The sequence below is a fragment of the Lynx rufus genome, unplaced genomic scaffold (genome assembly GCF_022079265.1).
Source record: "Lynx rufus isolate CCGP_SWC_20201006 ecotype Redwood Valley unplaced genomic scaffold, mLynRuf1.p SCAF_1, whole genome shotgun sequence".
Lineage (NCBI taxonomy): Eukaryota > Metazoa > Chordata > Mammalia > Carnivora > Felidae > Lynx > Lynx rufus.
In genome coordinates this window covers 213,936,086-213,951,870 of record NW_025814823.1, presented here as the reverse complement: position 1 = coordinate 213,951,870, position 15,785 = coordinate 213,936,086, and the positions used below count along the sequence as shown (strand labels likewise).

Genomic DNA, 15,785 nt, shown 5'->3' with positions numbered 1-15,785 from the left:
CTAGTGAGATGAGCAGTGAGGGGGAGGAGCACATGGATATTAGAGCTGTGTGCTGGGCCTGGGGACACAGCAAAGAGTAGAAATGGCATTCAGTTTGGGGAACGCTCCGATGAGCAGGAGAGATAGGCATACTTAGACATACATGCGGGGCGATGAAAGAAACAGTAAAGGACATTTGGGAAGAAGGGAAAGGCATGCAGAATGGCTCCTGAGCTCATCCAGGAAGGCTTGCAGGGGAGGGTGCTAAAGCTGATCTGCAAAACTGAGCTCCCTGGGCAGAGGGAGCTGCTGGTGGAAAAGGGCGTAGAGCAGGAGAGAGCCTGGCATGTCAGAAGGTCAGTACGGCTGGCACGGAAGGTATGGGTTGGAGGGGACAATGGAGGGAGGTGTGTTTGGAATGCTGGGCAGAAGCGACTGCTCTAAGATCCTGACCTGCCAGTGAGGGGGCTTAAAGTGTACAGTAAGGCAGGGTATCAAAGAATCTAAAGGACAGAGAATTTGGATTGCCTATAGAAACATCTGTCTATGAAACAGGTTTTTCAGGGAAAAAAAAAATTGGTTGGGATTTAAATTGGGTCTGCGCCCCTGACGTGTGGTAACCCTGCCAACCTGAAGTGTGGGACATACATTCCATACGGTCTTTGGGTTCAGAGCTCGTGGCCACGCTCACAGCTGCCTCTTCTAGGTTTTCCTTGACCTTGATCCAGAACTGCTTGGTGCCATGGGGTAATTCATAGCCCTTTAATTGTGTCCCCCTAGGAAAGCTCCACAGAGGACCTCCTGAGGTTGACATCTAAGAGTTTGCCTGATCTGACCAGTTCAGTAGAGGACGTGTCCTCTTGGACCGACAACGAGGACCAGGAGCCAGTCGGGGAAGAGGACGAAGGACCTGGCTCGTCTTCCGTCCAGGGAGCAGTAAGTGTGCCTTTGGTTTCCCCAGCTGCTGTGCTGGAAAACGATGTGTCCCTGAAGATGTTGAAGGCAGGATCATCAAAGATAATAGCTTAAGATAGTAGGGTAGAGACCCAGATGGGAGAGGACCACAGGGTGTTCTTTTTATTTTTTTGTCACGGTCTTTGAGACAAATCCATGAGAGTAATGATTTTCATTTAAGAAAAAACATGGAGGGATGCGTGGGTGACTCGGTTGGTTGGATGTCTGACTCTTGACCAGCTTGGGTAATGATCTCATGGTTGTGAAATTGAGCCTGTGTCAGGCTCTGTGCTTAGCACAGAGCCTGCTTTGGATTCTCTGTCGTGCGTGTTCTCTCTGTTCCTCCCTTGCCCATGCACACACACATATGCTCTATCTCAAAATAAATATTAATGAAAAAAAAAAGAGAAAACATTGAAACTGGAAATGGGATGAGAGAGCAACTGTGTATTAAGTTCAGTGTGTATATCAATTTCTAGCATGCTTACTAATTAATATATATGAGACTTTTATTGCTACTTCTTGGTGTAGGTTTGAAAAGTAATGTTTGTGAATTTAAGCCACCCAGGAGAGGGGCTCCTGGGTGGCTCAGTCAGTTAAGCGTCCCACTCTTGGTTTCAACTCCAGTCATGATTTCAGTTTGTGAGTTTGAGCCCCACATTAGGCTCCACAATGACAGCACAGGGCCTTCTTGGGATTCTCTCTCTCTCTCTCTCTCTCTCTCTCTCTCTCTCTCTCCCTCTCCCTCTCCCTCTCCCTCTCCCTCTCCCTCCCTCCCTTTCCCTCCTTCCCTCCCTCCCTCCCTCCTCTCTCTCTTCTCTCTCTCTTCCCTCTCTCTCTCTGCCCCTCCCCCACTTGCATGTGCTCTTTCAAACTAAATAAACCAAATAAATAAACAAACAAGCAAACAGGCTTAGATGGAGAGATTCTGGTTGAGAAGTGGAATGTTACAATAACACAAAACCCATTCGGGCAAAGTTGTGCAGATATGTCTTAGAATTTTGGGGCACCTGGGTGGCTCAGTCAGTTAAGCATCCGACTTCGGTTCAGGTCATGATCTCACAGTTCGTGAGTTCAAGCCCCGCGTCGGGCTCTGTGCTGACAGCTCAGAGCCTGGAGCCTGTTTCGGATACTGTGTCTCCCTCTCTCTCTGCCCGCCCCCCACTCATGCTTGCTCGCTCTCTCTCTCTCTCTCAAAAAATAAATAAACTTTAAAAAAATGTTAGCACCCCTTAAAAAAAAAAGATATGTTTTACAATTTTAATGAAACTGGGACCCTTGCATGGCTCGGAGCTCTTACATGGCCTGTGATGTTTCACACCCTCGTGGTCTGCTGGCACACAGAGTCAGGAGGGCTTTTGGTTAACTGTGGTTGCAGTGTGGCCCCATGGTTTCCTCTTTGGACCCCAGATCTGATAGATGTGTCATTTTTAGTGTAAACTCTTGTTAGCTCTTGTTCCCCATCCAACCAGCCATGGAGAGGGGGCCCTCCTTCTGCCATTTGAAGACCCTTACTCTGTCCCACCAGCACTAACCTAGGCAGCATGGGTAAGCATTAGAAAATTAGTTTTGGTTAAATTCGGCCTCAGAAGACCAAAAAAATTGCATTTTTATTACATTTACACAGTATGCTATTTTATTTTAAGGAAGAAAAAGTTGCTCTTCTCCTTTCTCTTTGATTACTAGACATCTAGGGTCACTGAGGATGGTTGTGCGAGTGTGGACTGCACAAAAGTGCTACATCTAAGGAAGCACATTCACGTCATAAAAATCAGGGGCTTTTACATTTATTATGGCAGTTTTCTGGAAGATAGCAATAAAGAGTTTTGCTCTAACAAAATCAATATATCAAGACAATTTGCCAATAAAAGAAGGAAAGCATCTTAAAGAAGAGATGCCTTTTTGTAATTTGCCCAGAGGCATTGTATAAGCCCAGTGTTGATTTGAAACATTTTTCTAGCTGCTCTTCCTTCACAGAACTTTCTCAGAAGGCTAACCTGTAAAACAAATAAGCCAGAGCTGAATGAATGGCATTAAGGTGAACAGTTTAAAAACAACTGCGATTATTCCCATTTCTTTGGATTATGACACCACTCAGTGGCTTCCCTTACTTTTACTTTTAGTTAGGGTAGAGACCAAACTAATTTCCATGGTTTACACTGCCTCCTTGGCTCCTGCCTACTTCTTGAACCTTACTTCTTTCTCACAGAGCTCATCACTCCTAAGCAACCACTACACTGCCTTCCTGTAGTCCCTCATGATGGCTACATGTTTTTCTGCCACAGGACCTTTGCAAATGCTCTTCTGTCTCTCTGGAATCCTCTGCCTGAATAAGATGATTCTATCCATCTTTGGGATCCCATAGTGTTACTGCGTCAGAGAAGCTATACCCACGTATATTAAATCTGTTAGCTCTCTGGGGCATCTGAGTGGCTCAGTCGGATATCGGCTCAGGTCATGAGCTCACGGTTCATGATTTTGAGCCCTGTATCAGGCTCTCTGCTGTCAGCATAAGCCCGTTTCCAGTCCTCTCTCCTCCTTGCTCTCTGCCCCTTCCCTGCTCACACTTTTTCTTTCTCTGAAAAATAAACTTAAAAAAAAAAAAAAGCTTAAACTAGCTTTAAAACAAAAATCTCTTAGCTCTCCTAGCATGATTATGTGGCTCTCCTGTGAACTGCTTATCACGTTTGGATTTGTGATTATGTGATTAAGATCTGCTTCTCCCGTCCAACTCTAAAACTCCATGAGGTAAGGGAACGTGATGACTGGATTGGGTTCCCAGTGAATCCCTAGAATTTAGCCAGTACATCTGGTGCTGAGTTATAAATAACTAAATGAATTCAAAATCAAACAGCAGAGTAAGCATTCATTGAATGCTACTGAAAATGACACCAAAATTGAACTGGATTTATCCACCATGAAAATTATGGTTACTCCGAGGCCCACAGCTGACCACAGTGTGGCAGCCTCAAAGGGTCTTTGGGCTAATATCGACGTTCCGGCCTCCTGAGCCTTCAGGGATGGTCTTTGAATACACCTGGAACAGGCTTCAACGTCAGATGTCTCCTCCCTGCTGCCTCTCACTACTGCCTACCCATCTTCCTCCCCGTGACCTCCCAGCCCTAGGAGCCCTGCGTTCTCTGTGTTGACACAGCAGTTACCCTCTGCTCCTTCTCATCCCTGGCACAAGAAATATGTGGCAGCCCCACCAGAGACTTCTCAACTCCAGCACCACTCCCATATTTCCACCTGACTAACCAGGCTTCCTTCCCTGGCGTCTCTGCAGCCCGGCCCCCTCCCACGGGGACCTCCCCTCATGGGACCCCACTGCTGGGGACGCTGCCCTGGGTTGGCTTGGCCGCTTCTCAACAGAATGCTGAGCAAGCTCAGGATCTTTTTTTTTTTTTTAATGTTTATTTATTTTTGAGACAGAGAGAGACAGAGCATGAATGGGGGAGGGTCAGAGAGAGGGAGACACAGAATCTGAAACAGGCTCCAGGCTCTGAGCTGTCAGCACAGAGCCCGATGCGGGGCTTGAACTCACGGACCGCGAGATCGTGACCTGAGCTGAAGTCGGCCGCTTAACCGACTGAGCCACCCAGGGGCCCCATCAAGCTCAGGATCTTAAAGAGAGAAAGAGGCTCTATAGCTCTGTGCCTCCTCTGATAAAGCCCAGGGCCATTTGTGTGGCACAGCAGTCTTTGTGGAGAGGTTACAGTCACGTTCGTTTTTAAAAATTCATCACTCGTACTCTCACAAAAAACACCAAGGAATTCTTTAATTGCAAATTTTTTACACTAAATACTGCTCTAGTAAATGGGCCTTTCTCTATATTAAATACATCGTGTTACATATTTTTAAATTATACTTATTTGCATAAATTTGTAATTGATTAATTTATTATAATTTATTGCATATAATTTAAATGAATTTTTCTGATTATAATACTATTTTCACTATATAAGTGATTTTTGATCAGAAAAACGCCACACACACAAAAAAGAAAAATCCCACAAGACCGTATAAATCACCCATGATCCTACTCAAAGATAGCCGTATTTAACATTTTTAATGCCTTTCTGTTTGATATTTTTCCTTACGCACATACATATTTTTTAAATTCTAGTACAGTTAACATACAGTGTTACCTTAGTTTCAGATGTACAATATACCGACTCAACAATTCTATACATTCCTAGGTGCTCATCATGATAAGTGTACTTTTTATTATCCCTTCACCCATTTCTCCCATCCCCCACCCTCTTCCCCTCTGGTAACCATCAGTTCTCTATGGTTAAGAGTTTGGTTTTCAGTTTGTCTCTTTTTTTCCTTTGTTCATTTGTTTTGTTTCTTAAATTCCACATATGAGTGAAATCATGTGGTATTTGTCTTTCTCTGATTTATTTCACTTAGCATAGTACTGTCTAGATCCATCCATGTTGTTGCAAATGGTAAGATTTCATCCTTTTATGGCTGAATAATATTCCCTGTGTGTGTGTGTGTGTGTGTGTATCACATCTTTATCCATTCATCTATCAATGAACATCTGGGCTGCTTCCATAATTGAACTATTGTAAATAATGCCACTTAAACATAAGACTGCACATATTTTTCTGAATTCATATTTTTGTATTCTTTGGGTAAACACCCAGTAGTGGAATTACTGGATTATATGGTAGCTCTGTTTTTAATTTCTTAAGGAAGCTCCACACTATTTTTCACAATGGCTGCACCAGTCTGCATTCCCAACAGTACATGACAGTTCTTTTTTCTCTACGTCCTCACCAACACTTATTGTTTCCTGTGTTTTTTATTTTAGCCATTCTGGCAGGCATGAGGTGATACCTCATTGTGGTTTTGATTTGCATTTCTCTGATGATAGGTGATGTTGAGCATCTTTTCACGTGTATGTTAGCTATCTGTATGTCATCTTTGGAAGAGAGACAGTAATTTCTCTACCATAGTAACATTTTTCTAGACATATTTCCTAAGGCAAGGGAAACAAAGCAAACATAAACTGTTGGGACTACATCAAAATAAAAAGCTTCTGCACAGCAAAGGAACAACAACAAAACTAAAAGGCAAGCTACTGAATGGGAGAAGATATTTGCAAATGGCATATCTGATACAGGGTTAGTGTTCAAAATATATAATGAACTTAAATAACTCAACACCAAACCCACAAATAATCTAATTAAAAAATGGGCTTTCTCCAGAGAGATTATACTAATTTAGACATCTAGCAGTGGCCAGTTCCCATCATCACCAATAACATTTTAAAAAATAACATCTTTTTAAAAAGTTTACCAATTCATCATATATTATTTTATATGTTTATTGTATTTTTGCCAAAGGAATTGCAATGCATTCTATTATAACATAGTTTATTTGGGAAACTCAGCACTAATTTTCCATAAGCACGTGTTTCAATGCAGTATGTTAGGGGTCTCTGTCCTGTCAGCCCAGGCTTTCGTAGACAATCCCAAACCCAGTATCCACGCAAAACCCAAAGTCATCCTGCTTTCACAGTTCTCCCTTCTCTGAGCTTCTCTGCCTTCCTCACAAAGCACTCGTAGAGGAGGGAACACCTGGGTTTCTCCCTGGCTCACCACTGATGCCTCAACACCAATCATTTGTCACCATCCTCTTGAGCTCTGGTCTTAACCAGGAGAACCAAGCCTGAGATAGAGCCCTGCAGGATCAGAAATTGGTCAGCTGGCATGAAGTATCTTCTGGATTTGACAGTGTGCCCGAGGTCTCCCCTGCTCTGCCTTATAAAAGTACTGAACTACAGGGAAAAAAAGCTTCATTTTTTCAGTTCTATGTTTGCAGTCTAAGACTCTCTGTTTTATCACTTTTAAACACTAATGAACCATTTAAATGAAAGAAACCTGGTACTGTTTAATCAAGTTACAAAGCCTTTTATTTCACAGATGATAATGATTAAACCTGCTGCCAGGCTCCACTCAGACCTTGACTATTTTTGCACCTGTAAAGTCACCATGTGCTCGAAGCCTTAGTTGAGTGAATGTAATATGAAAGCTGAGGATCTGTGATGAGTACCCCTGTGATTTATTTTGCATGGCTACAGTAGGCAGCAATGAGATTTTCCTTCCAAAAAGATGGAACCATGCTTAGAATAAAGTCATACGGTGAATATCAAATTGGAGGAGTAGAGGCAGGAAAAAAAAGAGAATGCATTGAGCTGGGACAGTGAAATTCCATGGTCATTTGAATAATTTTCATCCATCTCAGAGGGGTCTGGCTTCAGTGATAGGGCTCTGTCTCCACCATCCACCACTCACCCCCTACATCCAATACAGAAGATTGCCAGTTCAGCCTCCAAGATACCTAAATCTGGCCCTCTCCCCCATATCAGCTGCAGTCCTGGTCCATAGGATTGGCCATTCTTTCCCAAGTCTTGCTTCTCCACTTTGACTTCTGTTCTCCAGTGACAGTTTTTCATGAGAATCTGGCCATGTCACCTAATGGTTTGAAATCATTCAGTGACTCAGGGCACCTGGGTGGCTCAGTCGGTTAAGCATCTGACTTTGGCTCAGGTCATATCTCACAGTTCGTGAGTTCAGGCCCCGTGTTGGGCTCTGTGCTGACAGCTCAGAGCCTGGAGCCTGCTTCAGATCCTGTGTCTCCCTCTCTCTCTGCTCCTCCCCAACTCACACTCTGTCTGTCTCTCTCTCTCAAAAAAAAGAAAAAAACATTAAAAAAAAATCATTCGGTGACTCTCAGTCTCACTGAGGTTAAAATCCCAACTCCTTAACATGGAATGCCATTAGCGCCCGGCAGCCCTAGACACACACACACACACACACACTCCCTCCCTCCCTCCCTCCCTCCCTCCTTCCTAGCGCCCGGCAGCCCTAGACACACACACACACACACACACACACACACACACACTCCCTCCCTCCCTCCCTCCCTCCCTCCTTCCTAGCGCCCGGCAGCCCTAGACACACACACACACACACACACACACACACACACACACACACACACACTCCCTCCCTCCCTCCCTCCCTCCCTCCCTCCCTCCTTCCTAGCACTGCAAGCCCCACATTCCGCAGGTGCTCCAGAGCTCTCCACTACTTTATGCCTTACACCTGTTCTTTTTACTTGGAAGATACTTGTAAACCCAGCCCAAATATCACCTCTCCCCATAAGTAAACCTTTCCTGACCTCCCAGAGTTACTTGGTCTGTGCTCTGCACTTGCACAGCACTATGAATGGATTCCTGTCATAGTGCTATGACATATAAGCCCGTCTTGTTTTCATAATTTATCTTTCTATTCTTCTGTCTTCCTCATTAGACAGGACCATTTCAAGGGCAAAGACCGTGGTGCTGTAAGCATCTCTGTTCCCCTGGGACAGTAGCATGCCTGAGATCTTTGAGGGGGTTGAAAAGGATTCTCCTGTGATCTCTTGTCATTCCTTGACCACTGCTGATCTGCCCCTCAGTGCTCACCTCGTCCTCTTATATCCTGGGTCCACAAGCTTCTGACTCTTGTGCTTCATTCCTCTCGCCCCCAACACATGCCCTGCCTGGTCCTTCTCCATCTACTCTTCAGAGGAATTGGCCCCTGTCTCTTCCACCATTGAGGACGTCGCCCTGTGGGGCATCACAGTGCTGCCAGATCTGGCCTTGCTGCTGATAGAATCAGGAAGAGTAATTCTCTTCTGGTCTTTGTGGCCAGTTGGAGGAGGCTCTACTCATTGCAGGTTTTGCACACTTGGAACCCTCATGGCATAGTGCAGCTGAGTGCGGAGGCCTGTGGAGGACATGAGCCACAATTCCTGTTCTGCATGGTGACCTTCCCATAGCAAGGAGAGTCGGTGTTGATAGGAATTGAGATGTTTTGCTTTGAGGCATTACACGTGTGCCTTCATCTCTGCTTATCTAGGCACTAGCCTTCCTCTCAAGGACCTCTCAAGTCAGAGAGTTATCTCCAAGGCCGCCCTTGGCTTGCAGCATCTAACATCATTGCTCTCTCTCTCCCAAACGTGCTGATCACTGCTCCCTGGGCATTTAGCATCTGCTGTTCATTTATTTATTTATTTATTTATTTATTTATTTATATGAAATTTATTGTCAAATTGGTTTCCATACAACACCCAGTGCTCATCCCAACAGGTGCCGTCCTCAATACCCCTCACCCACCCTCCCCTCCCGCTGTTCTCTATTTACTTGCTGCTTATCTCTTTGGGCTCCCAGTACCCATTGGAGTACCTTGTATTCAGTACTTACTCAGTACACACTTCTTTTTTTTTTTTTAATTTTTTTTTCCACGTTTATTTATTTTTGGGACAGAGAGAGACAGAGCATGAACGGGGGAGGGGCAGAGAGAGAGGGAGACACAGAATCGGAAACAGGCTCCAGGCTCCGAGCCATCAGCCCAGAGCCCGACGCGGGGCTCGAACTCCCGGACTGCGAGATCGTGACCTGGCTGAAGTCGGACGCTTAACCGACTGCGCCACCCAGGTGCCCCAACACACTTCTTGATCATAAAGCTGTCTCTAGAGCAGTGGTTCTCAGAGTGTGGTCCCTGGACCAGCAGCAACAGCATCACCTGGAAACTTGTTAGAACCACAGATCCTCAGGGCCCACCCTCAACCTGCTGAATCAGAAACTCTGAGGGTGGTATCCAGCAGTGTTTTTTAACAAGCTTTCTAGGTAATTTGGACACAGGCTAACGTGTGAGACCTTTAGAGCCCTCCAATAAAATGACTGTTTTATTATTGGCTATTCCAGAAAGCTTGTGTCCTTTCTCAAGTGTAAATAATTACAGTCCATCTTTTTAAAAATGAGATTTTTTTCAGGAAAAATAAATCTAGGCTTTGGAGAGAGTGGCTCCTCTCTCTCTCTCTCTCTCTCTCTCTCTCTCTCTCTCTCTCTTTTTAGTTTTATTTTAGAGAGAGCAAGAGTTAGGGAGAGGGGCAGAGGGAAAGAGACAGAATCCTAAGCAGGCTCCACGCTCAGCATGGAGCCCGATGCAGGGCTCAATCCCACGACCCTGGGATCATGACCTGAGCTGAAATCAAGATTCAGATGCTCCACTGACTGAGCCACCCAAACACCCCATGAGTGGCTCGTCTCTTTTAAAATGAAGACAGGAAGGAGAGTTTTAATACAAGAGGGTGTGGACTGGGTGATCCCTCTTAAATGACGGGGAGTCTGTCTCTCCCTTTTTATATTTTAACAAAAACAAAACTGGAAGTAATGATTGTCTTGCCAAACCTGCAATTGTCAAGGCTCAGCTAGGAAGAGTTTGTTTAGCACATCAATCAGCAGGCCTGTATCCGGCTTCCTTTGACATCAAGGGAATCAGTTCTAACATTTTTGGAATCACCAGTTCGGGAAAATCTTGCAAAACTTTTGGGTGATTAGGGTTTAAGAAGGAATAAAGGACCTCACCTTTCAAAAGGAAAGAAGTGCCAAGCTGGCTCTTACGATTCTGTAAGTCTGATATTGGTGTTTGATTCTTTATTGGAATAGTCATGAGGTATGAGAGCCTGAGTTAGAAGAGTTAGCATCTTGGGGGTAGATATTAATCTGTGTATGAAAAGAAAGGACAAGAGCTCTTGTATTTTGTTTGGATTGAATAACTGATAAACTGTCAGCCCTTAAATGTTTCCAAGAGTGTCTGGGCATTGAGGACTTGTATTGAAGTATCTGGAAGTTTCTGGGTGAGTCAAGCTATCCTAGACGGGAAATTGTGTCTTGTTTGGTGCCTAGGCTAGATTGTTTTTCTGTGAATCGAACTTAGAGCCTAATGCAAAGAACAGTGAGCACCAAGTATATAAACTTGCAGTTAGTACTAACACGGAAAGATCTCATTTAGGACTGAAAATCAGATCCTCACAAAGTAAAACTGTTCATGCAGAGACACTGACACAAGGCACCCTGTGCTTTTTGCAAGGGGAGTGAATGTTCTTTCCCTCAAGGCTGGCGGGAAGGGTGTTAAGACAGATTGCTCCTCTGGGCTCAGTAGGCTGTGCTACTAACCTCAGGATGCCTCTGAGTACATGGCGATGGCAGCAGCTGCTTAGAGATGTACTCACTTCGCTGGGTCAGGAATGGCCTTCCCTTCTTTCTGGGCTTCCTCTTTTTATTCTCTCACTTTGGGACTCGCTTCTTCCAGGAAGTCTTCCCAGATACACATATCCTTTATTTCTGGGCCCCCAGCAGGTTATATGCCCTGTATTTTCCTTCATGGTCGTTAACACAATTCATAGTGACGCATATATTCATATGACAACTTGCTTAACATCATCCTCCCCCATTAGCAGAGGACCCCTGTAGTCAGGGACCATGTCAGGTTTGCTCCCTCATGTATCCCAAGTGTTCACTGCTGACTCTCATTATGTATGTATGTGTGTATGGAATGGAAGGATGTTTGAACAGTGGGACAGCTGATGACGCCCCCTTGTCATGTTTGGTCATCTTCCACTGACTTGCCTGCCTTCCCCAGCACTCCATGAATTTAAAATGGGCACGACACATAGTAGGCGCTTATTGTTTGTGTCTGCAAACTAGAAAGTCTATCTGTCTCTCCCTTCTGGAGTTTCCACCTGGCATAGGAATACTGATGATAGAGAAATCATTTTTCTAAGTATAGCGTGGAGAAAACACAGCATTACCTTCCCTTAAAATAGGATATCCATGGTAGCTCCTCACTAACAAATGAGTAGATTTCTTGTTGTTGTTGTTGTTGTTATGTGAAGGTTTGAAAACTACAGGCTAGAAATGGAGTTTAGGACTTGATTTTTTAACAAATCAACAGCAACGACAAAAGATTAAACACCCCAAGGGAGTTGGTGAACTAGTACATGGAATGTAAGTGAAGAAACAAGTCAAAAAGGCACGAGGGAAAAAAGCACGGAACTAGGAGTCTCGGAGATACGGAGTTCTGATAAATAAAACTGTAAAGTGTCAGAGCTACAGGGAACTTTGGGGATTAGCTAGTCCAAAGCTTGTATTTTTTTAAAGCTAGAAATGTGTGATGGGAGAGAAGCCTACTGAGCTCTGCTTGTCCTCCGGACAAGTCATGTTTATGACTCAAGGCAGCTACGAAGGAAAAGAAAAAGCCAGGAAAGAAAAGGGGAATGTGCTCAGAAAGGTGTTCACAGCCCTTCTCAGTTATGCAAGGGGAGCGACTGTGTGCTGCAGCACACACGTGTGTACATGTAGCTCTACACTCTTCCATGGGTCTAAAATGCACAGGGAGGGTGTGGTTTCGGCTGGTCATCAGATCGGCGGGGTCCATGCTGGAGAGTCCCATTTGCCTGGTCTGAGGGGGGTGGGGCCCAGGAGTTTATTTTCAGAAGCTTCCCAGGTGATTCTGATGCTCACCCAGATTTTGAAAACAAATTTTAGAGAAAAGGTGACTGCCCTAGGAAGCAGCAGTTTCGAATACACCCTTTGTTGGCTATGTGGCAGTTTCTAGGACCTGAGACAAAGCGGCAGGGCTCCTGAGTCTCCTGGCTGGGGGCTGGATGAGGGCCCAAGACCTCTTTGTGCACGGCTTTGAGATAAGGGGAGGTTTAGGCCCCCAACCACCTCCCTCCTTCCCATAGCTTGAGATGAGGGAGTGAGGCCATGTGTTTGAGGTGCTTGTGGCAAACTTGGAAACATAGATTCCCCCAGCCGCCTCTGGATCCTCCGTGAGCACAGACTCGCGTGTACCTCGTGGTTCTTGTTGCCTTCGCAGACACCAGTTCCCGGTGGTGCGATGGTCGTGGGGTGCAAAAGCTCTCTTATTCCCTGCACCAACTCAAAGCAGGCAGCGACGCATACTGGTAGCAATTCCCCGACTTGCACATTTTCCATTCCACTGTCCCAGACTGTGAACTACTTTCTCTTTCCCCTCAGTGTCCTAGACTTTCTGAAGCAGGGCCCCGTTCACTTAGATGCTCCTGAAGCCATGCTCCAGCCGGCTAAGCAGTATGTACGAGGCTGTGTGGGCTTAGCACAGTGTGTGGAATTGCCAGAACAAGATAATACAAGGCTGCAATTACTGCCGGTCTAGGAAAATAAGATTTAAAGTTGGGGGTGGTTTTTGTTTGGTTTGGTTTCATACTTAAGGAGATGAAGTGATTATTTAAATGGGTGGGGGGGAAATAAGATAAGAATAATTATTTGGCCTGGATAAATTGCCCAGAAAACTGCTGGAGTTTGCATTAGGTTTATTCCCGTGGCACATTTTCTGGGGCCTGTTCCAACTCGTTACCTGGCTCTCTGCTGCACTTTTAAATGAGCAGTTTGCATTTCTCAAGGAAGTAAACAACTCGAGTGATTTGCATAAAAAAGGCAAATACTGTGTTCTCCAGTCTCAGCACAGTGGTCTCCAAAGTGGGGTGAACATACCCAGTCGGGGGATGCCAGACAGTCCCTTGGCATGTGCGAGGGAAGTATTAGAACCTGTATAGATTTTATTTCATTTTAGATTCTTTTGTGTTTCACAGTATATACATACGTTAGTACAGTAGCATGGGGTTATAACTTGTGAATCTATGTTAGGAGGGCCTGGTGGTTACACCATCTACAAAGGTTGACATGACAGCATGGAACACGGTGAAATCAGCCAAAGAAATCCCCATAGTGTGCAGTCAACCCTATTTTCTTTTTTTTTTTTTTAATTTTTTTTTCAATATATGAAATTTATTGTCAAAATGGTTTCCATACAACACCCAGTGCTCATCCCAAAAGGTGCCCTCCTCAATACCCATCACCCACCCTCCCCTCCCTCCCACCCCCATCAACCCTCAGTTTGTTCTCAGTTTTTAAGAGTCTCTTATGCTTTGGCTCTCTCCCACTCTAACCTCTTTTTTTTCTTTTTTTTCCTTCCCCTCCCCCATGGGTTTCTGTTAAGTTTCTCAGGATCCACATAAGAGTGAAACCATATGGTATCTGTCTTTCTCTGTATGGCTTATTTCACTTAGCATCACACTCTCCAGTTCCATCCATGTTGCTACAAAGGGCCATATTTCATTCTTTCTCATTGCCACGTAGTATTCCATTGTGTATATAAACCACAATTTCTTTATCCATTCATCAGTTGATGGACATTTAGGCTCTTTCCATAATTTGGCTATTGTTGAGAGTGCTGCTATGAACATTGGGGTACAAGTGCCCCTATGCATCAGTACTCCTGTATCCCTTGGGTAAATTCCTAGCAGTGCTATTGCTGGGTCATAGGGTAGGTCTATTTTTAATTTTCTAAGGAACCTCCACACTGTTTTCCAGAGTGGCTGCACCAATTTGCATTCCCACCAACAGTGCAAGAGCAGTCAACCCTATTTTCATATTTTGGATTTGAAAAGTTCCTTCAAATTTCAGTGAAAATAAAATATGGACCACCAGAACATGTAATAATATTTCTTTGCCCTCAAATTAATTTCTTTTATGAAAATAACACCATAGAAGTCATGAAGCAACTTTATGACTTCAGGTAAGTTGGTTGCTGTCTTTATGTACTCCATTATCGTATTCCAAGATGCCTTTCAGCCCTGACCCCTGTTATGAATTTACCTCTTATAAAGATCACCCCCACCAATCTAGTTCTATCTGTCCTTTGGGAGATTAAATCTGTGATCCTCACATTGAAATGTAAAGTAGAATATATTAAGACTTGAGGACAGTGGCAGTTCAGAAATGAAACTGAAATAAATAAAACTTTTTCTGCCCTAGACAATATGATGGCAATTGCACAGGAGGCAGAAGGGGATAATGTGACTCGTGTGTGCACCATGTATCTTCGGAAATCTATCTTATTTGTTTATGAGCTTCACTAAGCCTTTAAGGTAACAGAAATCCTTGAGATGGATGTGTCTTTTGAGACTGTAAATGGAGATAGTGCTGATACAGTCAGATTCTTACTCTCTTAAGAGAAACAGGATATCCCCCACTTAGTTTCAATTCCAGTTATTGTGTTGTTTTTTTTAGGAAAATGACAAAACCACTTTGACAGTGCATAGATGAGTGAGACAAATAGGTAGTATGTGCTGGGAAAAAACACCTCGCCTGATGACTCCATGAGCAGTGGAAGATTTCGAGGGTTTTGGGTGTTTTTTTCTCTTTTTCACCACATCTTATGCAAAACAGTAGTCCAGAGCCTGGAAATAAAAACAGAGCAAAATATAAGAGGTCAGAAATTCCCCTGTGGAAACCAGGGCAGACATTTCTCAAAGAAGTGGGGTTGTTTAAAATTAATAGCATTCTCCCCACCCCTATTGTTAATGTTGTTTGCTTGCCTAGCTTTTTGTTTGCTGTTTGTTTGCTTGTTTTTGCTTGGTAAGCTTTTTACGTAGGACTGAGGGATCTCAGTAAATGACATTTGCAGAAAAAGAAAACCAAGCCTCTCCCTTCTGTTCTTGCTTTTATTCCTTCACTTGAAATATCCTTCCTTCTACCTCTGACTGTGAAGATTCTGAGCCCCTTGGGGCGCCTGGGTGTCTCAGTCACTTGAACAATCAACTTCGGCACAGGTCATGATCTCACAGTTTGTGCGTTCAAGCCCCACATCAGGCTCTATGCTGACAGCTCAGAGCCTGCAGCCTGCTTTGGATTCTGTGTCTCCCTCTCTCTCTGTCCCTCCCCTGTTCTCTCTCTCTCTCTCTCTCTCAAAAATGAATAGACATTAAAAAAAAAAAAAAAAAGATTCTGAAGCCCCTTATCTTTCAAAGAGACTTTTTAAGTAGGACCAGCCTCTGTTATGTCTGTTTTCTCTGATTGCCAGTTTCATTTTTCTGTTTCTCACATAATAGTACTTAATCAGAAAGACCCCTCCTGATTTAAAATGGGTTAGGGGTCCCTGGGTGGCTCAGTGAGTTAAGCATCC

General features: G+C 44.2%; 1 protein-coding gene across 1 annotated transcript in view; it reads left to right on the top strand.

Annotated features, from left to right (window-relative positions):
• Positions 1 to 201: 201 nt before the first annotated feature.
• The window catches only part of LOC124510310 (PDZ domain-containing protein 2-like), a 49,815-nt gene continuing 34,231 nt past the window's right edge, over positions 202 to 15,785 (top strand). The window contains exons 1-2 of the mRNA XM_047077167.1: positions 202 to 357; positions 760 to 915. Of these exons, the coding sequence (XP_046933123.1) occupies positions 202 to 357; positions 760 to 915 (312 nt within the window). The remainder of the gene's footprint in view (positions 358 to 759; positions 916 to 15,785) is intronic.